This window comes from Idiotropiscis lumnitzeri, chromosome 13 (assembly GCF_059441095.1).
Source record: "Idiotropiscis lumnitzeri isolate Australia: NSW breed Sydney's pygmy pipehorse chromosome 13, RoL_Ilum_1.0, whole genome shotgun sequence".
Taxonomy (NCBI): domain Eukaryota; kingdom Metazoa; phylum Chordata; class Actinopteri; order Syngnathiformes; family Syngnathidae; genus Idiotropiscis; species Idiotropiscis lumnitzeri.
Window position 1 is genome coordinate 18,927,216 of NC_142403.1, and position 22,813 is coordinate 18,950,028.

At 45.6% G+C, this 22,813-nt stretch overlaps 1 protein-coding gene and 1 non-coding gene across 2 annotated transcripts; both read left to right on the forward strand.

Annotated features, from left to right (window-relative positions):
* Nucleotides 1-671: 671 nt before the first annotated feature.
* Nucleotides 672-743, forward strand: trnah-gug (transfer RNA histidin (anticodon GUG)). The gene has a single exon. It is a non-coding gene; the product is annotated as a tRNA-His (tRNA).
* Nucleotides 744-2,004: 1,261 nt separating this feature from the next.
* Nucleotides 2,005-22,627, forward strand: arhgap39 (Rho GTPase activating protein 39). Its single transcript, XM_088313828.1, has 11 exons — nucleotides 2,005-2,144; nucleotides 12,926-13,354; nucleotides 14,843-16,109; nucleotides 16,683-16,847; nucleotides 16,928-17,113; nucleotides 17,986-18,199; nucleotides 18,359-18,432; nucleotides 18,505-18,704; nucleotides 18,825-18,916; nucleotides 19,277-19,446; nucleotides 20,136-22,627. Exons 1-11 carry the CDS (start codon nucleotides 2,134-2,136, stop codon nucleotides 20,328-20,330), a joined length of 3,003 nt encoding a protein of 1,000 aa, XP_088169954.1. The 5' UTR covers nucleotides 2,005-2,133; the 3' UTR covers nucleotides 20,331-22,627.
* The last annotated feature ends 186 nt before the right edge of the window (nucleotides 22,628-22,813 follow it).

Genomic DNA, 22,813 nt, shown 5'->3' on the forward strand with positions numbered 1-22,813 from the left:
AATAAACGAACAAACAAAAAACCCACCGATAAACCTGCAATATGCGTTTTTCACGAAAATCGAGGGCTAGCTGTTCCAAATCACAAAAATAAATTTAAGAACGACCAGGCGCGTGACAGCTTAGTTCTCACACGCGTTCTGCGGCCTGCAATCAAGAAACATTTGACAGTCTTCAAGCGCCACACTGTTTCCATCTACTGGATCATTATGCTTCTGGTCATACCAAACGACGATAATACTTTACATTGCTCGTTCCAGATAAGAAACTAAAATATCAAAGCGTATTTGTTTTGGTGTTTCTATTTTAAAACGAAAATCAAACAATTAGTCTCTATATTGAAAAAATATTTTTCCAAATGTAACATCCAGTTACCAAAAGAGACGCAGAACCTTTTTTTCATGAGTTTACATTTATTTATATTTCAAAATATAAATGGCAATTTTCTTTCTGTTTAAGTTGTTTTCCATGGCTTTGTTGATTTGTCTTTAATCAAATAATTCAACTTTTGACAGGTGTTACGTTTCTTTTTGCTTATTAATCAATCAATGGATGAATCAATCACGCTTCATTGCATTTTTGCAATGACAATGTTAAAATTTCCCGAGTTCGTGCTCCCGTCGCATTTCTGAACTCTTGGTCACTCACATTTTGTTCCGTGTTTAAGCAGGACGCCGTGATCGTATAGTGGTTAGTACTCTGCGTTGTGGCCGCAGCAACCCCGGTTCGAATCCGGGTCACGGCACGGAGGTTTTTCACGACTCTCTTTTCACTCCAAACTATATACTGAGAGTGAGTTCGTTCCCTTCCATCAGTAACATTTGCCAGTGTACTTGTTCTTGAGGATTATTTTTGATAGTGTGTGAGCTTTGAGAAATCACCACAAGGAGGCTCTCCAGTCTGTCGATACCGATGCTGGACAGTGCACAGGACACGTCAAAGCGACAACTAATCTTATTGTAGTGGTCATTGGGACTGATTTTGTTCTTTAACGATATACATCAATTTTGTGGCAGTTGGTAGCCAAATACACAGCATTCTGTTGTCCACCTCTGCATTTGTGAAATGGTGAAATATACGTGTTTCAAGCAAAAATGTAATTTTGTGACCTCGCGTAACCCTTTCCTCGCCATTTTTGAGGCAAGCGGAGAGAGTAATTGCTTTAAATTTTAATGGGAGGCAATTTAAATTCAACCAGTTTCCATGTTCAAATATCCAATTTAATGATGACGTGATGCAATGACGCAAAAATATTGTATTTTTAATTGCAAAAACTACTTGGCAGGCCAAATATGTGACAATTTATAGCATTTTTGAGTCAATTTCTGCCGGAACGTATCAAAAATTTGAAAGACTTTCTACAAGATGCCAATCGGCCATTTTATCTTCGTCCACTGGCGAGGTCAGATGTTCTTCCACATCAAAGTCATCCAGGCATGTCTTTACGGAGCTTGCTTTGTGCACTGTGAACACAAAAGGTAACATGTCTGAACTGTAAATATTTATGTTTCCATCTATTTTGTTACAACTTGTTTTTTTTTTAAATCAGTCTCTTCAAAGATGGAAAATGACGTAAATTAGGGACTATGTGATGGCCCTCAGGAGTGAACTAGAAGATGTCCGTCCGCTGTCTGTCCTTTCCATCTTGCCCCAGAGCATGCTGGGATTGCCGTGCAGTCACGGAGCACCGTAACGTTCGGATGCAATGTTCCTGGCATCTCGTAAGATTGTTGGATTGAACGCCTCACCGCCAGTGCGCATTCTCGCTAATGTGCAAAGCTAGCTATAAACAAATCAAGCTCTGAATGAAAGTTATCCGGTTTCAGAATAAAAGGCCATACTCGGTTTTTTTTTTGTTAGATGCTTCAAAGGACCATTATGACGTCGATCAATGTTTCTTAACTATACCTTTGAGATGCGAAAGCGCTTGGGATTTAAACGGGATGCATACTTCCGGAAGAGATTTTATTGCGAAAGCCTAAACCGGATGTATTCTTAATGCTTGCTGGAAACTCGGCACTCGTCTGGCCCGAGTAGGGGGTTCTGGTTGGACTGCGGCGGCTGCGTTTTCGGCCAACATGGAGCAAACCTCTGTGGGATTTACTCGAAAGGGATTTTAACAACCGCCGGGGAAAATGGCCGAGAGGTAAGTCTCACCGACGCGCGTTATTGCCGTTTCGTCGACGGGATGAAGCGAGCGATATTGCCTGGCGAGGACGGACGGACGGACGGTCGCCGCGTCCGGGCCACCATTTATCAACGTTCTCGCCAAAGAGCCCGTGGCAGGTGCGCTTGCTTCGGCGTCAGGTGCTCACCGACCCTCGCCGGGCTCCGGAAGGGCCGCCGGTGGCCGGGACGAGCCTGATCGCGGGCGGCTGCCGGCCGCCTGTGTGCACCTGTCGGAGCGAATCGTCCTCACCTCAGCGGAATGCGGCTAATGCTAACGGAGGATGCTAACGAAGCATCAGTGCGGGATGAGGAGGATGGGGAGTCTTCTGCATCCCCATCCTCATCGAAGATGCACCGAGCGTGTCAAATCTGTCATAAAATAGTGTGTATTTATGGAGCAATAATCAATTCACTTTGCTCGACAAATATACTATTTTGGGGGCGTTGGGCCAAGTCGCATTTTCTGCGGAAATGCAACTTTTTCTAGCCATCCATTGCATTTTTTTATGCACAAATATCGTACGTAAGTGGTCAAATGTCGACGTTGAAAGCACATGTAAAGTTTTTTTGTGGCCTCACCCTCATGCTGATGATGGATGAAGGCAGACAGCAGGAAGTGCGGCGCCCTTCTGCTTCCATTGCGACGCCTTTCAGGCACACGTTGCCTTTTCCTATGCTGCGCTTTCGTCAAAGAACGCGGATGGATTTGCTTATGTGACGTCACAGAGCATGCACCACGCACGGCCGCTCTTGATTAGTTCGTCTGCCTCGTGGTTTGAAGGTTTGGGGTTCAAATCTGGTCATTGGGCTTTCTGTGTGGGGTTTGACTCGGGACCAGTCTTGGGTTTGTCTATATTTTCCATGACAATGACTGGTCGTCCAAGTTGGGCTACCTGTGTCCTGCAATAGGCTGGCGACCTATACAGGGTGTTCCCTGCCTCAGGCCCCCAAAAAAATCAAAATGTGAACCCAACTCATTCACTGCCATTGACGGATATAGAAGCCGAAAAGTACATTCATTTTATCTAGGTTGGCAGCGAATAAGTTAAAAGAGCTGCTTTCAGCTTTTTCCCTTTTGTGTCTCTTTGAAGAAAGTCCAAATTCACAACCAGATGATAACAAACTCACCCTCTCCGCATATGCCGTGCACTCACGTTAGCTGTTGGCAAAAGTGCTCTGAGGTTTGTTCCTGACTCATTGCTCAGCCGCGGTCCAGTGGAACATTTAAAACAAGCCAAATTTGAATGCGGTCTGGTCCCTGCGGGAAGGCGAGCGCCTTCGACCTTTGTTCCGTGGTCATCGGGGAAGTTGACACGGAGGAGGAGGCTAGCTTGGATCTGCATACGAGATACAGTAGAAGCTGCTACACGCTGCGCTAGCGTGGTTAGCCGCGCTTAATAATTGATGTCTGATGCATTTGTGTCACACGGATCGTGTGTCCTCATGTAAATCACGACAGGCACACACACACACACACGTTGCGCCTCATTGTTTTGAACCATGGCTGTTTTGCACAAAATGCAAATTTGACTGAGTATGCATGATAATGTGTGTGAAGGTGACAGACTTAATGATGCGTTATTATCATGAAAAGTCAAACTATTTGAAACAGCTTTTGGTTAACGTAATTTAAATAGTAAACATTTTGTTAACAATTTGACACTTAGATGTTGTGAAAAAAAAGCTTCACAATTCTGTCACCCATTTGTCCATTAAGGATACATGCTCCAAATCGGTTCTCATTTGGACTGACACCAAAGTTGGTGTTGGACACGGAATTTGCCGAAAGATTTCTTCTTTCTGTTTTGGTCATTGGTTCCTTGATGACAAACATGTCCACCAAATGTACCCGTGCAAAATGAAACTGTCTTCCGGAGCAAAAGAAGCGTCACCATTTCCTGTCGCCCATCATCCGGGATACCTGCCTCCGAGAGATCGTTTCGGTGAATTTCCTACAAGGAATTGGTCAAAGTCCTGAATTTTGCTCAAAATGGCGTCATTAATCCAAAATGGCTGACTTCCTGTTCAGTTAAACAACTGGGTCTTTGTTACTGGGCCTGTTACATGTCTACCAAAAATCACGTCAATGGGTGCAACTGGTCGCGATCATATTTTTGTTTTGTTTTTGTTCATTGAAGGCATCGTTTGGGTGAGCGAGTGTATTGGGGGCGGGGCACTTTCCCTCACTAATTGGATTACGTCTTAGTGTATTTGTTGAAATGCTGCTCGCAAGGTGTGTGCGCGGGTGTTTGTGTGATATTTGTGTGTGTTGGTGCGTTGATTTGCTGGGTGTGTGTGTTGAGTTTGTGTTGCTGTGTGTGTCTGTATTGATTGTGGTGTGGTGTGTGCATGCTCTGTGTTTTTGTGAATGATTGTGTACTGGTGTGTGTTTGTGTGGATATGTGTTGGTGTTACTTGTGTGTGAAATGTGTGTCGGGTTCATAGGGTGACGCGTGTGTGTGTTTTTGTTAGTGATGTGTGTGTATGTGTGTGTATTAATGTGATGGGATGTTGGAATGTTAACAAGGTAGGAGGCAATTTTAATTAACTGTGCTTGTGTGTGTCTGTGGGCCAATCGGCATTACGCACACACAAACACGCACACACACACACCCCAACGCACACATACCTACATGCACACACACGCACACACACGCACGCACACACACATTGACACAAAGTGACGGGTTGTGGAAATGAACGAAATCCCCGCAGCCGTTGTTGATGTTGTCGTTTGAGTGGTGGCGGCAGCAGATCAACACATGAGACGCTGTGGTGGAACACTTTGACTCACACACACGCACACACGCGCACACACAACTGAGTGGGGGAGGTGTGGTGTATTTCTTCAAGCTGCCGCCGTCACACCCAGAAGTGCTTATTGGATGCTAAAATGTTAATTTGGCAACCTGGCAAACATTGCTAATTGATGCTTTGCGTAAAAAAAATGAAATTTTAATTCAATTTTTGTGACAAACAATAACAACATTTGCTCATATTGCTCATTGCCCGCAACCAAGTATGCAAAGGAAAAAGAATTTCTGTCTGTCCGTGTTGTTGCATTGTCTGTCGACATCCTAAGGCGATCTAATCACCACCGTGTCAATGCTACTTTTATTAGCACGTCTATGGCATTTTCTATTGTTTGTTAGGATTAAGATGTGCATAAAACTGCGTCAAATACGATTGCTAGCGTCATGCTAATCCGAATAAGCTTTCATGTAGTTGCGCTTTAACCCTCCAAACAACAACCTAATGAACACAAATGGTTTTCCGACATGCAGATAGTCCAACATCTCTCCGCGGTCATATATTCTTCATCCTCCGCATAGACGTACAACTATTAGTGCAGCACTGATGACCTCAGAGAGGAGTTGAGTGATTTTGGTGAATCCGTCACCGTGCTTGGCGTCCGTATAATGTCAACACGAGGTGGAGCCACCTCCAGCATGACGGGAGAACGCTCGGAAGCGGGACGTACAGCACGTGTCGGACTCGCTCATGCGAGGGAGCAGAGCTGCTCATTTTGTGTGTGTGTGTGCGCGCGCTAATGGCTGTGATTGGTCCACCGGGTGTAGGCTGAGGGGTCAGAGTGGTCAAACAAGCCCACTCAAGTGTTTTCCACTTGCTATTCAAAGCCACTCCACCCACACAATCTGCGTGCGTGCGTGCGTGTGTGCGTAATCGAGCGAGCTGTAAAAGACTCGGGCCGATCACAATATGTTTCTTGATGCCCTTTGTGGCCTTCTGGGCATATACGGTCCACTATAATGGGCTGTGGGAAGTAAGAACATCGCCATGCAAAAATGCAATCTGGGGGAATTTGTTCAAATTATGGTTTCAAGCCAGGTTTAGGGTTTCAAAAAAAGGGTCAGGTTTTTTTAGGGTTTCAAATTAGGATTAAAGACAGGGTTAGGGTTTCAAGTGAGGGTTTGAGGTCAGGGTAAGGGTTTCAATGTTGGGCTACAAACATTCGTGGTTGTTGGTTTGTGTTTGAAGCACGGGTTGCAATGTCAAGATTTGAAATTAACATTTCAAAGTTGAGTTAAGGTTTCAAGTGACGGTTGGGGTTTTAAATGAGGGTTTCGAGTTGGATTAGGGTTAGAAATTCGGGTTGCAAGACCGACTTTGGGTTTCACGATAGCTTTATGGTTTTCAAACACTTGTTGCAGATTGAAGTTTGGGTTGGAAGTCAGTGTCGCGGTTTTAAGAATTTGTACTTAAGGTTTCAAGTCTGAGTTGGCGTTTCAAGTTAGGGTTTCAAGGCGGGTTTAAATCTTCAACTCGGGTTAGGTTTTGAATACTGGTTCTGATTTCAAACAAGGTTTAAGGTTTGAAATGATGTGTTTTGAATTAGGGTTTCAAGCCTAGATTTAATGAACCTTACCCTACCTGACTGCGCCGACCCATTCCTTTCCGTTTTGTACCGTACCCTTTGGTCAATTGATGAGTGAACAATGCGTCACGTTGGCGTCACGTCAGCTGCTGCGACGGATGCTGCCGGAACGTTCCGTCTAATGCTGCACTGGTGGGATGAGGGGGTGGGGTTTGGCGGGTGGGGTGCACGGGGGCGACGGGTGGTGTCACGCTACCTTTGCAGACATGGCACATGTGCAGTGGCGGAGGGTCACGCCATCGCTAAGGCCACGGTTGCTAGGAGACCGTCTCCCCCGCACTCGACTGATGCGCAGCATCAGCTGTAACACACACAATGCGTGTGTGCGTGTGTGTGTGTGTGCCTGACGTATCCTCGCTTTAGATGTCAAAACGATTTTGTGGCTCCCTGTGTTTTTTTTTTCCCCTTGTGGTAGATTTCCAAAATTGCTGCGTAACCGAATGAATAAGACACGTATTTAAATTGCGTGCTATTCTGCTGATGAAAGTTTTAAACAATTAGAGCCAGATTTCTGTAAAAAATGTATCCGGTCAATCAGTCATTTCATTTCAGTGCTTCACGATAATATGTCAATGTTAGGTTTGCTTTGCATGGCATCTCCGTCTCTCCCTTCATGAGAGCAATACTTGTCAGAAGTTCAGCTTATTCACCACCACAAAAGGGATAATTACGAGTGATAGACCGATTGGCTTTTGTCCAGGCCGATACCGATATTTAAAGTTTAGTTTTAAAAGCTTCTTGGCTCAGCTGCTTGTCTTATCGTTCAGTGAAAACAAACATTTTCTTTTGCAAGTTTAAAATAGTTTTCTATTTGTTGTGCGTTTTAGTAGACTGACATTTATTCAAATTTCTTCAAAATCTGTTGCCTCCTGTCATGCGAGTGACTCGGGATGAAAAAGCAAACAGGCAGCTTACTGCTGATTGGCTGCTACCCACTGCACAAGGAACCAATCAGATGCTGCTGCAGGCAGGGCCTCCAGCACAGCAGAGAGAGAGAGAGAGAGAGAGAAGTGTGCTGCAGTGGGCCAAAATAAACCGGCTTTTAATTTATCGGCCTTGAAAGTTAAAAAAAGGCCGATGCTGAAAATTGGCGAAATGCCACATTTTGGCCCGGCTGATAATTGGTCTCTCACAAATAATTACTGACATTGAAGCGACTCCATGCCATGTTTAGCCCCACTAGTAGCCAGACATGTAAGTAGCACCAAGCTTGCCTCCACCTCCAGCGACTCGCCACATGATCACGTCCAGCCTAGCCAAGCGGTTCAATTATCTGAAAAAAAAAAAAAAAAAAAATCAGTGCTTCTCAGTTTTTCTATTCAGCATGTTTTGATGATGCGCAAAATGCAAATTTGGACTTCGCCCCTCCAGTGTGGCATGTTAAGCGAGCGTGGCCATATGGTTGCCTCCCGTTTGGAGCTTGCGGCTTCTCTCCTGCTGCTGCTGTTTTCCGAGCTTTCAATCATGGACGGAGACGGCAAGACTGCTTGTCAGGATGGTGAGGGGCGGGGGATCTGATGGACTGATTGATAGTAAACAGGATGATGGAGGGAGTGAGGGAGGTGGGGGGGCGTGTCACTTGATGTTCCTCTTGATTGGTATTGACCGTGGAATCCTCCACTCTGGTATTCATGCACCGATTGGACGCCGCCCGCTCACTGACACGGAAAGTCATCAGTGGATGTGGACCATCCTCGCCGTAGAATTGATGGCGCGACATCCGGGAGAGGATTACACCTTTTTTTTCTTTCATCCAAATTAAAAAATTCTCTGAAAATGAAGCACTCGTTTGATCACATTTTCCAAATTACATCCAATGAACAGATTTGATTTCAAATTAATGAATAAGAATTGACAGCTTTACTGATTATTCCATGTATGGCTTTGAAAGGCGCGGCCTGGTGAGTGATGTGGGTGTCGGCAAATGAGCGACATTAGTTGTCATGTGTAGCCGTGCTCAAATTCTGTTGCTAATCAAAACAGCAGTACCTAGCGTAGAAAAACGTTTGTGATGTCACAATCATTTTGGCAGTTCCAGGAGGGCAGAGTTGATAGCTGGCAAGCTAGCATGTGCAATCGCGCGGCACGTGCCCGCTAGCTGTCGGTGGCGAGGACATCTGTGCGGGCCCTCTCGCTGTTTATGATGAGGATACACACTCATGGAATGGCGTGAAATCAGCTGATGCTGACTCACTCGCGGGCTTAGCGTGACGGCGGCTAGCTAGCGCCGTGCGTGCGTGGGGAAAGAGCAACCTCATGAATTTAACATGAGCCAGCTCGCAAATGGACAGAGCAGTGATCAATGTTTAATTAGCCGCACATAGTTTATTAGTCACCATGCGTGTGCGTGCGTGTCACATGACATCCGCTTGACGGATACAAACGCGTCACTGTGATACGTTTGGAAAATGCTTTTTAGTCGTCTGAAATAATCGGAGACGAAAACTGCACTTTAAGGGCCCTGTTTTTGTGCCCGGTCTTAATTGTGCACTTGGATGTTTTCTTTCTTTTCGTGGACGGGCCCACGGAGAAGATTGACACGTGCAAAGTACCTTTAAAAGGAAACTGTAAGATGATCTCCACTTGCGGATGATGTCAAGTTGGCCTCTGTGGGGTGGGCACTTTATGAATGAAATACGATGACATCCACCACACACGTCTGTTGACCTGTTCCATCAAATCCACCCAAATCGCGTTACACCACCGGCGCCACGACTTAGACCTGCTTTTCCAGGTTTTATGTCATTGGCGCTTTATACACCCGGCTTCTATCCTACTTCTTCTTCTTAGAGTACCGTCACAAAAACAAAAAAAAGCAAATGTTGTGCAGGACTCAAAGAGACTAAAATGACTTGAATCAAAAGCATGTTTTATAATTCGTCATTAAAAAGCAGCGCCGGTGTGTGTGGGAGGAAAAGCCGCTTCGCTTGAGCTGCAATGACGAGATGGCACAAAAGGCTTTTTGCGGCCATGTTGTGCGACGCGGCAGGGGGGCCGACTGGCACCTCCAATTGTTTCCTCCCCGATTGTTCTCCGGGCTTTTCTGGAGGCCGCTTTTGAGTTGGGAAAGGGTCCAGTTGACCTCGGGAAGCTCACCGGGAACGACGCAGGAATCCACGGAGAGGAGATGCTGCGCTTTGCTTTGAGCGACTGCGACAGAATGAGAGGAATGCCGGGACGCGGCAGATGGCAGGGGAGGAGCCCGCCACCTCTCCTCGGAATAACTCACACCAACATTCTCCTTCTTCCTTCTTCTCTTCTTTCCTGTTAACGCCATTTCAAGATGTGCCGCGTAGGTCTGCAGCTAACGAATATTTGAATAATCGAGTCATCTGTCGATTAGGTTTTCAATGCAATCCCTTAAAGACATTGGAGAATCTTTACTTTTGAGAGGCTCAACCTTTTTTTTTATTACACTTAGTATGTCAAAATATTTCAGGAAATTTTGTTGCACAGTTTTTTATATATCAAATTTTATCTGAATTTGAATGTTACAAGCAATGTTCTTCATGTTGAATGTTAATAAAAAACTGTACCAATATTTTAAAGCTAAATGTTACAAGATTCTAAATTTATTTAAAATGATTTGTAGAAATATTTGCTGAAGATTTGTCACACAATTTTTTAATTTTTTAATTATTTGTTTTGTAATATTTTTGCTTCAACCTTATTTTGTAATCAAATTATTCGATTTAAAGTTTTATCCGTAGATATTACACCAAGGAAAATTCTTTCTTAAAGATTCGTCCCAAATTTTGTTCTCATTTAAAATTGTATGTACATCACAAATGTTCACTGTATTTTTTTATTTTTTTTTTTTTTTGGTAGGGGGGGTTGAAAGTTAAAAAAATACCACTACATTTTTATAACAAAAGGTACCACACCAATACTAACATTTTACAATGGAAGCTTGTCATGTAAAAAAAAAAGAAAAATCCGTAGAGGACGGCGTGTTCAATCTAATTTGAAACATCTTCCGTGTTTAATCTGGATTACAATCTGGTGAGCCGAGCAGAACCGAGCGGCGAGCACTTGAAAGTCAGGAAAGACGAGATGAAAGACGCACAGGAATGCCAAATAAGCAAAGACAAACGTTGCATTCAGGGACATAAAGCGGTGAGGACGTTTGGCGAGAAGCTGGCCAGGGGACGCGAGAAGATGTCGCTCTCGCATAAACACGCTTCAAGCCTCTTTGGTCGCGCTTGGAAGGATCACTTCACGGAAATGACACAGAAAAGAGCAGATAATTGGCTCGTTTCACAGGCTCGAATTGTGCTGAGCAAAAAAAAAAAAACTGAGAAAGCAAGCATTTGGTGAAAAGGAAACCGGTCCCGCAGAACTCAGATCAAAAAGCATAAAACAACAAAATCTAGACTGGTAAAAGCCTTTTCTTGACAATTTATTTACAGATTTACAACTGGGGCTGCAACCAACATTTTAACAATTTTAACAATACATTCGTCCGTCGATTATTTAGTTGATTCATGACTGTAATAGAAGATATTTTCAAACTGACAGTGCAGAACATGCACCAACGTGACTTAATTATGATGATGAATTGGAAGAGCCAAATACCCTTCTTGCATTGAATCGTTTTCTTTTAGATGAGCCAATTTCATTTACCCATTGGTGGGCAGTCAAGGCCTGCAAGGCCTGACATAATGAAGAAGTCATTGTATTATTCTTCACATTGATGTCATATTATATCCTTGGGTTGTATTTTTAGGTGAGAGTTTTTATCCAATCAGAATTCAGATAGCTTGAGTTGCCAGGCAGATTTCATAATTCCAGTAGCACGCGCTATTTGTCCGAGGCCTTCAGATACAATTGTGCGGTTGTCTGTTCTGTGTCTCAAGGCGGAATCAACACACCCGGCAGTCGTAACTGGCGACCGGTCAAAAATCGAAAATATATTCTTGCTTTTATAAACCACAACGGCCGAAGGTGGGAAAAGTTTGGATTTAATTGCAGATACGCATGCGAGGCCATTTTCAAAACGGACCTTTAAGAGAAGCTCGGTCGTCACCCACCCAGTACCGTGTAAGTGTCTTTCTGTATATTATTGGTCCAGCCGTGGTGTCATAAATTATGCTAATATGAGGGGGATTTCTTCAAGTTTGACTAAGAACGACTTCACTGAAGGCCCTCGTGTGAAATGCACGGCCCGCCATTACTTTTACAGAGTCATTTCTCAGAAGCACGCGACTGTCCCTGCGATCTTCATCTTTTCACGCTTTTGTCAGCGTCAAATCGTAAATTCTTCACCATGAGCCAGTCGAGTGTGTGGCGGTCGTATGATATCACGAGCGTGCGAGCGGCAGCAAGATGGGCGACGCCCCGCAGCCATCAGCCAGCGTGTGGCGACAAACGCGCGGCGACCTTTTAGCCGCCATGATTGTCCTTGTCAACCAGCGTTAGCGTGACAGACGCTAGCTCACACTTTACACCCCCATCCTGCCATTCCCGCATTTGCCTTTGACACACACGCGCGCTTCTGATATGTCCTCAAAAGTTGGACAATAGTTGAAAAATGGCCGCTTTTAAAAGGCTGCGTGAAAGGGGTTACTGTGTCAATTTGTCAGTTTGCCGCTCGTGAATATTTCATCCGGCGTTGTCGGCTTAAAGTGGGTCATTTGGAACACGAAGGCGTGAAGCAATTACGGCCAATTAATCCTCCCGTCGCCCCAGCGGATTTCTACTTAAGGCCTCCTTCTGCTCCATTTGACACGGAGGCACTGTCACAGCGTCCCTGCACAAACATGCGCTAATATTGAAGGGAATTGTTTAGCAATTTCATCGCCGTTATGAAACATGACAGTCAAAATATTCCAAACACTTGGCAGGGTTGCCACGTTCGCACAGAGAGCCTGCAAAATTGTCCCCCATTCCAAGCGAATTTGCCGTCTCTTGAAGGAAGTGCAACAGACACTTGCGGAAGGGGATAGTGTGAACCTGATCCCCCCCCCCGACACAACTGCTGCGTTACGATGTGATTTTCTGAACGTGTCAAGCCACAACAGTTATGTGCCCGAAAAATGTTGGATGTCCTGATGCAGCGTGACGTGTTCCAGTTGGACACATTAACAATAAATATCTTGAAACCAACCATAGTATGGTGACACCCACTAGTGGCCATTAGTGGAATTACACCCTGAATAAATAAATGAGTCAATCCAAAAAAAAAAAAAAACACCATCCACAAAATAGCGTGACCATCAGTACTGCATAGTTCTCGTTTTCAACAATTAGCGTCTTCGGTATTCAATTGACGGGGTCTTTAACATTTCAGCTTACATGGCTGAGAATAGCCGCAAGTTGATTGAGCTTCGCTGACCGAGGCTCGCCATTTTGTGTGCCGCCAGGTTGGAGTGGGTGGAGATCATCGAGCCGCGTACGCGCGAGCGCATGTACGCCAACCTGCTGACGGGCGAGTGCGTGTGGGACCCGCCGCCGGGTGTGCGCATCAAGCGCACCGGCGACAACCAGTGGTGGGAGCTGTTTGACCCCAACACCTCGCGCTTCTACTACTACAACGCCTCCACGCAGCGCACCGTCTGGCACCGCCCGCAAGGCTGCGACATTATCCCGCTAGCCAAGCTGCAGACCCTCAAGCAGCACACCGACGCCGCCAGCCCCCGCCACGCCGCCGGCACCGGGGGCACCGGAGGAGGAGGAGCGTCGGCCGACAACAGTCCGGGACGCAACAGCGGGGTCAGCCGGGAGGGGAGCACTTCGTCCTCCCTGGATCAGGAAGGGACCGACAAGCAGTCCGGGAAAGACGAAGCCGAGAGGTGAGTGAGGCAACCAGCGCGGTTAAGCTAACTGGTTAGCTAAGCCAACATAGTAGTCAACAGCTTCACTCCACGGTTAGAGTCCAGTAAAACAAAAACTGGAAAAAAAAACATTTGTGAATAAAATGAATGAGAATGTGTTTTAAAAATTCATTGTAGTACACAATACTTTTTTTTCCACTTGACAAATGCGACATATATTAAAAAAATTAAAACTAATATTAAAACTAATAAACGCTAAACTAAAACAAAGCATTTTAAATATATATAAAATATAAACTCATAAAAGCTAAAAAAATTAAAATTAATTGAGTTTAAAAAACAAAAATCAAAGATATTGATTTATAAACATTAATCCCGCCCCCCCCAACAAAGAAAATACAAAAAAATGGACGATTTTTACCACATTTTATTTCTAAAAAACAAAGCAGAAAAAAAAGGTTTGTAAAACAGTCAAATGTTCTACCTCTCATTTTTGTTTTAAGCGTAAATTACCCTTAAAAAATTTATATATTTTATCAATGATAACTTTTATATATTCTGCCAAATATCGGAATCAGACTAAAAGTTGCGCTTTAGTTTGAAACAAAACTTGCATTTTTGGGATTAAAATTCAACATATGAATTTGTTCATTTTATTTATCTCTTGTTGCACATTTTCGACTTGTCGGCTTGAAGTAAAGAGCAGCTGATAGAATATCAAATTTTTGTCATCTTGGGTTTGGATTGGCAACTTTTCCCACGCGCATGAAAAATGTTTTGTATAAAAGCCGAGCGTTTTTCTCCAAAAAGATGCGCTGAAGCTCTGCAAATGTCGTGTTGGACCTTCAAAAGACCGGAAGCGTCTTTGAAGGCTTCTCCCTTTTTTTGTTGTCATATTCTCACGCTCACGCCATTCAGCGACCATTCATTGCCCGCTTGCTTCCGGGGGTGTGAAAGCGCCAGGTGACCAATCAATTTCACACTCGGGTCCTCTTCTGGTCGTCGGCGGCGCCGGCTGAACGAGATGAATGCCAAGTGAAGCGCTTCACTCGCTCGCTCGGTGCCAGATGAAATTCTTGCCCGATTAAATGAACTTGGGCTAATTAAACGCTCGCAACCTTTCGTTCTCTTAATTAACGCCTTGAATTCAATTTCATCTCCTGCTCTCCTGCTTTCACCTCCTTTTGTCTCCTCCGTTTGTGTTTTATCCTTGCTTCCTTCCCTTGTCTCCTTTCCTCTCCGCTCCCTCTTCTCCGTCATTTCATGACCTCATCTTGTCGTCTCCTCTGCCTTTGTTGTTTTGTCTTCTTTCCTTCACTTTTCTCCTCCTCACTTTTCTTCCTTGATCTTCCCCCGATCTTGACTCCTTTTCTTCTGTCCTTCCTTTGAGTCCTCTTGTCGACTCATCTTTTTTCCTCTCCTTCCTACGCTTCCTCTCTTTCTCTCTTCTCATTTCCTTTGCTTGTTCACTCATCTCCATTTTTTTCCCCCCGTTCTCCTCCTCAGGACGTCCCCCTTCAGGTGGAACACGGGTACGAAGGAGCGCATGCTGATCAAGGTGACGGACCGCGAACCCAGCTTCCTGTCCCACCAGGGTAACGGTTACTCCCCGTGCGACCCGCCCACGCCGGGTTCTCTGTCCGGCGGGGGCACGGCCACGCGAACGCGCCGTTCCTCCGGGGGCGGCAACCCGGCACCCTCCGAACCCGACGGCTCCCCGGTCCCGTACCCGGAGCGCCGGCATTCTCCCTTCCTGAAGCGCGCCGAGCTGGGCGGCTCCCAGCGGCGCTCCTCGGCGGACTCGCAACCGTCGTCGCCGCGCTATGCCTACGAGCCGCCTCTCTACGAGGAGCCGCCCTCCGAGTACCAGCCGCCGCCCATCTACGAGGAGCCGCCCTCCGACATTCACCTGTCCGACTCGTCCTTCTACAGCACCGGGAAGTCACCCGCCCGTAAGACCTCGGTCCCGCTCTACCACTCCCCCAAGCAGTCGCCTTACGGCCAGCTGGTTCTGACCCGGCAGAAGTGTCCAGAAAAGACGCAGAGTTTGGAGTACAGTCCCGTGGGGAAGGAGTACGTCAAGCAGTTGGTCTACGTGGAGCAGTCGTCCTCCAGTCCTCGCTTCAAGACGGCCGACCGCCTGCTGCGTTACGGCACCACGGGCGGCTACGGCGGCTCCTACGGCGGCTCCTACACCCTGCAGCACAGCCAGTCGCTGATCAGGGACCCCCGCCTGCTGCTGGACTACAGCGGCGAGGGAGGCGAGGGGGGCCAGAGGCTCCTCTACGAGGACTCCATATCCTGGTCGTCCAGCCAGACTCACTCCCTGTCCTCGTCCTCCGCCGGGCCTTTCTCCCCTGGCGGCAACCGCAAGCGCAAGAGCCGCAAGCCGTCACTTCCCCAGGAGCTGGCCCGCTGCGGCGCCCCTGACGGTGACTTTGGGGGCACGGCGTCAGAGGCCATGCTGGCGCAGGCCCGGCTGGCGTGGGAGGCGCAGCAGGTGATGAAGCAGCGCAGCAGCTGGGACTCGGGCCAGGGTGGCGGCGCTCAGAGCTCCAAGGACGGCTACGAGAGTGACGGTGCCGTGCCGCCGCCTCTGCCGGGGCCGGTGGTGAGGGCCTTCAGCGAGGACGAGGCCCTGGCGCAGAGCGACGGACACCTCTGGAAGAGAAGCACCTTCGAACGTCTCGGATTCCCTCAGGCCCTTCTGGAGAAAAGTCTTTCCATGCAGACCAGCCTGGCCTCGCCTGAGACGTATCTGCATCCCTCACAGGTACCCTCAGGTGGCAAAAGCACGCTTGCAACGAGAGTGGCAAATATGTAGTCCATTTTTACAACATTTACGGCAGTGCTTCTCAAATAGTGGGGCGGGCCTCCCCGGGGTGTGGTGGAACATGTTTTTTTCCCGCCGTACTACAATGACATGTAATTGCACCTCCACTCCACTAGTTGGCAGTGGCGCCCTCATTTTGCGCAGCGAGTATTAACTCCACGCTGTAGGTTTGTTTTGCAACAAAAATTTTATTATTTATAGTTGTGGCGGACAGTGGGTGGTGGTGGGGGGGGCGCGATATTTTTTTTCCTTCATGCTTGGGGGGGGGTCGTAACAGAAAATAACGAAGAAGCACTAATTTATGGTAATTTCCATGGCAGGTTAAACTAGTGGAAAAAAATAAAACTATTGAATTGGAATTTATGGGTGTTAGCAGTTTAACAGAGTTCCGGGTAATTCCGAAACGTACGTACACTACGTCTAGAAGAGCGTGACCTCGTACTCGGTGAGCAGCCGCCAGGTCCTAACGGATACCCGCTTTCAGCTTTCTTCACTTTTCCCTTCCTGTCTCAGTCGGAGGACCTTGGCGCCTGCGCCCAATTTGAGGCCAGCCGCAACGCAAGGAACATGATGCCGAGCGCAAGCTGCGGCGTTTTCCCAGAATTCACCCTGAGGAAACCGTCCTCGGAGACCGACATCGAGAACTGGGCGTCCAAGCACTTCAACAAACACACGCAGGTACACCGGGGAGCTCTTCAACGCTCGCTTCATTTATTTTGTCTGGATGCAGCCATAACGCGTGTTTGCGGGCCGGGCAGGGTCTGTTCAGGAGGAAGGTCTCCATCGCCAACATGCTAGCGTGGAGCAGCGAGCCCATCAAGAAGCCCATGATCGTCACGTCGGACCGCAGCGTCAAGAAGGAGGCGGTGGACATCTTCAAGCTCATCCAGACCTACATGGGGGATCGCCGCACCAAAGCCGACCCCCTCTGCGTAGCCCTGGAGGTACGGCTGCCAAAAAGCCCGTGCCTTGAGATACGAGTCTTGACTTTGACTTGGACTGTCTGCTGACAACTCATTCAATTGAACTGACTTGACAATAAAGAATGCTAATGCTAATGCTAACAATGAAAAATACCATAGTCGTGGTGACAAATAGGTGGAACAAACCAATGAGGCAGACAACAATACTCACAGGCATATATTCTTTATCCTCTGCACCCCCAACGAATATTTCTACAAATAACTCTGCAGCCGCGACTGTCTCCGTGTTTAGCCGTACCCTCGTATTACACTGCTCACTGACAAACAACCTAGAATATTCTCTTTAACATTTCAATGTCTCAAATTAATCTGCGTAAATGAAGCAATCAAGTACAAGACCAACAAAGCAGAACTTGATAGGCCATTCTTTTAGAGATTTGATTGAATTTCGCAGATTTTTTTTCCATTTAGGTTTAAATTTAGATATTGAATTGAATTTCGCATTTTTTTTATATAGTTTGTTTATAATGTCCGTAACATCGATGCTAATTACAATTAGCCTGTCAGTGCCGTTTTACATCACCTCTTAGCATTAAGCTAAAGTACTTCCATTGCATTCTTAACAAGTGAACATATTGATCATTTTAACTTTCATGCTTTTATTTTGATGATAAAAAAGACAAAGGGACTTTTAGTATTTATTGGTAGGGAGCAGTGCCCTCTGCAGACCACGTTGGTTACTGCAAACAAAACACAATTTAAGCATGGATTTTGCGTGTAATGGTTGCAGCGATCGTTTCTATCTTGAGTTGCGTTCAAATGACGTAGGACTTCTGCCTTGCTTGGAAATGTGTTACGTCACGGTTAATCCTCCCCCCCGCCCCCCCGTCCAGGTGGTGGTCCGCGGGTGGAGCAACCAGGGCCTCCGTGACGAGCTGTACATCCAGCTGTGCCGGCAGACCACGGAGAACTTCCGCTACGACAGCCTGGAGCGCGGCTGGGAGCTGATGGCCATCTGCCTGGCCTTCTTCCCGCCCACGCCGCGCTTCCACAACTACCTGGAGGGCTACATCTGCAGACACATGGACCCCCTCAACGACACCAAGGGTGCGCACGCGGCATGACGAGAACTTACAACTTACAGCACGTCTTCACTGGTTCTTTGAGAAGAACCCTTAGCCATGTTTGTGATATTTTGACCACTTTTTTTGGGCGTTGTAAAAAACAAGTCATGTTCTTTGTTTTTGTGTGTGTCATTCTGTTCAGGAGTGGCTATAAGCAGCTATGCTAAACATTGCTACAGGAAGCTAACCAAGGCGGCACTGACCGGAGCCAAGAAGGTAGCACCTAGAGCCATCTGGTCCCATCCAGTCCGGTCCAGTCCAGTCACGCGTGTCAACGTTTGTCCTCAGGGACTTCAAAAGCCGTGCTTGGAGGAGATCCAGCACGCCCGCAACGCCATCTTCAGCCCGTCCATGTTCGGTTCTTCCCTGGAGGAGGTCATGGCCCTGCAGAGGGAGCGCTACCCGGACCACCAGCTGCCCTGGGTCCAGACCCGCCTCTCCGAGGAGGTCCTGGGCCTCAATGGGGACCAGACGGAGGGCATCTTCAGGTCGGGAACCCCATTTCTGTCTTGTTCAAAGGCTGAGCCACAATTGGAGACCGATGGGCTACGCTTTTATGATGTCGAATAAGAAATAATAAAAAAGACGATTTGCGCTTTCATGTCCAGGGTTCCGGGAGACATCGACGAGGTGAATGCGCTCAAGCTGCAAGTGGACCAATGGAAGATCCCCACAGGACTCGAAGACCCTCACATTCCAGGTCAGCACGCATGTCCGCCACCTCAGAATAAAAAGTTTATTTTGTTTTCAAATTGAGTTTATTGAACATGAAACAGGCTTGCTAGCTTTTTTGGTTAATGCTCGGATTTAGTTTTATTTTCATTAGTTTTAGTATTAGTTTTAGTTTTTATCACTGTGTGTTTGAATTTAGTTAGTTTGAATTACTTTCTGTCATGGTTAGTTTTAATTTCTGTTAAATTAGTTTTATCTTTTTATTGCCTGAAAAAAATTGAATCTGAAGGACATTTCCACAAGGACTTGATCTGAACAATTTTTGCAAGTTTTCATGATTTATTGAGGTTTGGTGCAGGTGTAACATGTTTGGCACACACACACACAGCGTCACTGCTGAAGTTTTGGTACCGCGAGCTGGAGGAACCGCTCATCCCGCACGAGTTCTACGACGAGTGCGTCAAGAACTACGACAACGCCGAGGCCGCCGTCCAAGTGGTGCTGGGACTGCCGCACATCAACAAATTGGTGCTATGCTACCTCATACGCTTCCTGCAGGTACGCACACGGACCCGAGAAGCACCAACAGCAATAGTTGGACTGAAAATAGTACTCGAATAATCAAGCAAATATCATGAATAAAAAAATAATGACATTTTTGGATTGTGGTGTGTGTGTAAGGAATTATAGAATAACCAATTATTTAACCAAATAAAATTTTAATTTAATTACATTTCATTTTTAGTGGAATAAAAAAAGATGAAAAAGTGTCAGTAAATTATTGATTATTATTTATATTATTTATATAATATATATATTTTTTTATTTATAATATCTATATTATTTATAATTATTGAATTACAAAATGTAAAATATATAAATCTGGCATTTTATTTTAATAAAATTCCCGTTTGTTATAAAATGCATTTTCCCATTGGTTTTATTACAAATATTAAATGGCTTATTTTAATTAAATTACTGAGCTGCTGCATGTACAACTCTTCGGAAGCTCTGGTTTTAGTGTACAAAAAAGAAATGAATCATTTTAATGAATTGGCCTAAATTTCAATGCCACTTTTTTCACATGTCTAAGCGGTGCAGAAATTCTGATAAAAAATAAAAATATTATTTTTAGATAATTATGACATAAAATGTGTGTGTAAATGAAGTGGTAATTTTCATTAATTAACCCAAATTTTCCTCAACCTTTTTTCACATCGTCATGCGTTGCGTGTACGGTGACGCAGGTGTTCGCGCAGCCGTCCAACGTGTCGGTGACCAAGATGGACGTGAACAACCTGGCCATGGTGATGGCGCCCAACTGCCTGCGCTGCCAGTCGGACGACCCGCGCGTCATCTTCGAGAACACACGCAAGGAGATGTCCTTCATCAGGCTCCTCGTCCACACGCTGGACACCAGCTTCATGGACGCCATCCTATAACCTCCACCCCCCACCCTCCCCTCCACTCTAACAAAAAAAAAAAAAAACACCAACAAGAACAAGAAAGCGGCATGACCCACACCCCTGCGGTACTCCGCGTGCCTTTATGGAAAGCTCCTCCAGCATTTTCTCCACCTCCTTCCTGTCCATGCACTAATATGTGACTGTCCACACTAGCGAGACAATTCAGTGCACTAGTGACACAACGGCATCTTACTAGTAACATTTTTACCATTAGTGCATGACATTTCTGCACATTATTAGAAAAGCCATGTGTCACTCATGACATTTTCTTCCCGTCGTATGACATTTCTGTGCACTAGTACAATGACAAGGGTGCACTAGTGTATCAACACATTTACAGACCGTCTTACTAGTGACATTTTTTCCACTTCCAATTTACATTTTAAACTTGTTCCAATTAACATAAATGAACTTTTTTAGCAAAAAAAAAAATACAACAAGCTGAGACATTTTCATAACCACCTTCCACCACCGTATGGCATTTTTGTGCACTAGTAGCCCGACTAGGATCCACTAGTAGAAGCAACATGAGTGAGGCAACACTGCACTATTTGACACGCAAGTAGTACGACTAATAGTGTGCAAAATATTAACTAGCAGAAATCTATTACTGATACTTGTAGTATATGTCACACATGGTTGTCAACTAGTACAATTTCCCCTCACTTGTACCATGTAGATGTGTTACTGGTGCGCCAAAATGTCAATACTGTAGTGGGAAAAAAAAAATCCAGGTAGAAGAGAGAGTTCACGGACCTTCAAGGATGGATCCAGCTAAAGGTCGTACTAGTATGCCAAATGCGGTACTAGTAGTTAAGAAAATGTTTCTAGTGCGTCAAATGAGTCTCATGAGTGAGGACAAAGCATGTAGTAGTACATGGACCTTATGAAGGCGATGGAGCAAAATGCTGAAAGGTCTTTCCATACAGTATGCCTTCACAGTGCAGGACCAGGACGCCCCCTTTGACGCTGTCGGGTCATGTGACTTCCTGCCGCCATCGCGACTCGCCACTGATTTGTGAATGTGTCTTTCCGTTTACTCGTTTCACACCAGTTAACACAAACATGCTTCTCCCAAAAAAAAAAAGAAAAATAAATGGAAATGCTGCAACGCCCAAGCCCCTTTCACGCAGCACCGCAAGTGCCGACACTTTCACGGGTTGAAGTCGAGCTGGATGGCGTCTGTGTGAAAGGGCACAAAAGGTGAAGTTTCACAGCTGACACTCACTTCTTCCGGACTGTTTGTGTCGAAAGCGATTGACCACAGCCAAGTCATTCAAGGTGGGATCAATTCCAGAAGTTTGAAAGTACACCGGCGCCTTGAGATACGAGCGACCCAACATACGAATTTTTCAGACACGCGTTGTCGTGCGGACACATTTTTTGCTTTGACTTGAAAGCAGAAAGTTGAGATCAGAGTGCTGGAACGGCATAAACACACCGAGCAAAAAGTAGATGACAAGAATTACGTGTCGTGTATTTATTAAATCAACCTCGCCTCCGATTATTGTTCACGGCTAATTGGAAACGCAATTAGACGGGGTGCAGAAATTATTATAAAAAACAGGTATAAATTCTTTATCCTCTGCAACAAATTCTTCACCACTAGTCACTTCTGGGTAGCCGTATTAATATTCCTGTCTGTTTTTCATGATGTTCAATATGATGGCATTTTATTTCCCCACTTTAATATCTCAAGGTGCCGCTGTCTTCAAACAAAATCAAAATCCTTTTTCAAATGTTTGAGAAGCCGACTGACTCGACATGTTTTTTAACCCTGCTCTCTTTTTGAACTTGTAATTTATTTTTTATTTATTTGATGCCTTCTTGACGTGTTGTACGCGTGTCAAAGATGAATGTGTGTGTGCGTGTATCGATGATGTACATTAAGCGTGTACAGACCGTGTAAAAAAAAAGAAAAAAGAAAACAAAATAAGAAAATAAAGTATCGAGAAAGTGCGGTGAATGTTAACGTGAGCTTTTAAAGACTTGGTCAATTTCCTCACGTTGATGGAAGTTTACGAGTCGAAAGGCGTCCTTGGGGGCGTGGCTAAGCCCGGTCGAGTGGCCAATCAGCATGCACGCATTGTGACATCGAAGCGGATGGAGAAAACCAAGTTCTTTTTATATTGGGCCGGGGTTTTTTTTTGTTGTTTTTTTGGAAATGATGAGAAGGAAGAATGAGCAAGTTCCGTGTTGTCTCTGTCACTGTCACTTCCTGTCGAGACTGAACGTGTACCAGACGTTTTGCTTTAATAAAAGACTCAAAGTGACTTTGCCTCGACTCGGGACGTTTTCTGTCACAATAAACAATAAAACAACCACATAATTGAGTCAGTTTACGGATGCTAACATGATGAAATACGTCAAGAATTGCCGTTTTACAATCGTTTGAGTAAAAAACCCGCATATATTCTTTATCCTCGCTTGTGCATTATTGAGTTGCCATGTTGTAATTT

Excerpts from the sequence above, each read along its gene's own strand:
- arhgap39 (XM_088313828.1), top strand. Across the intron at positions 16,848-16,927 it reads ACTTCAACAAACACACGCAG|GGTCTGTTCAGGAGGAAGGT; the intron begins GTACACCGGGGA and ends CGGGCCGGGCAG. Across the intron at positions 18,200-18,358 it reads CCCCCTCAACGACACCAAGG|GAGTGGCTATAAGCAGCTAT; the intron begins GTGCGCACGCGG and ends CATTCTGTTCAG.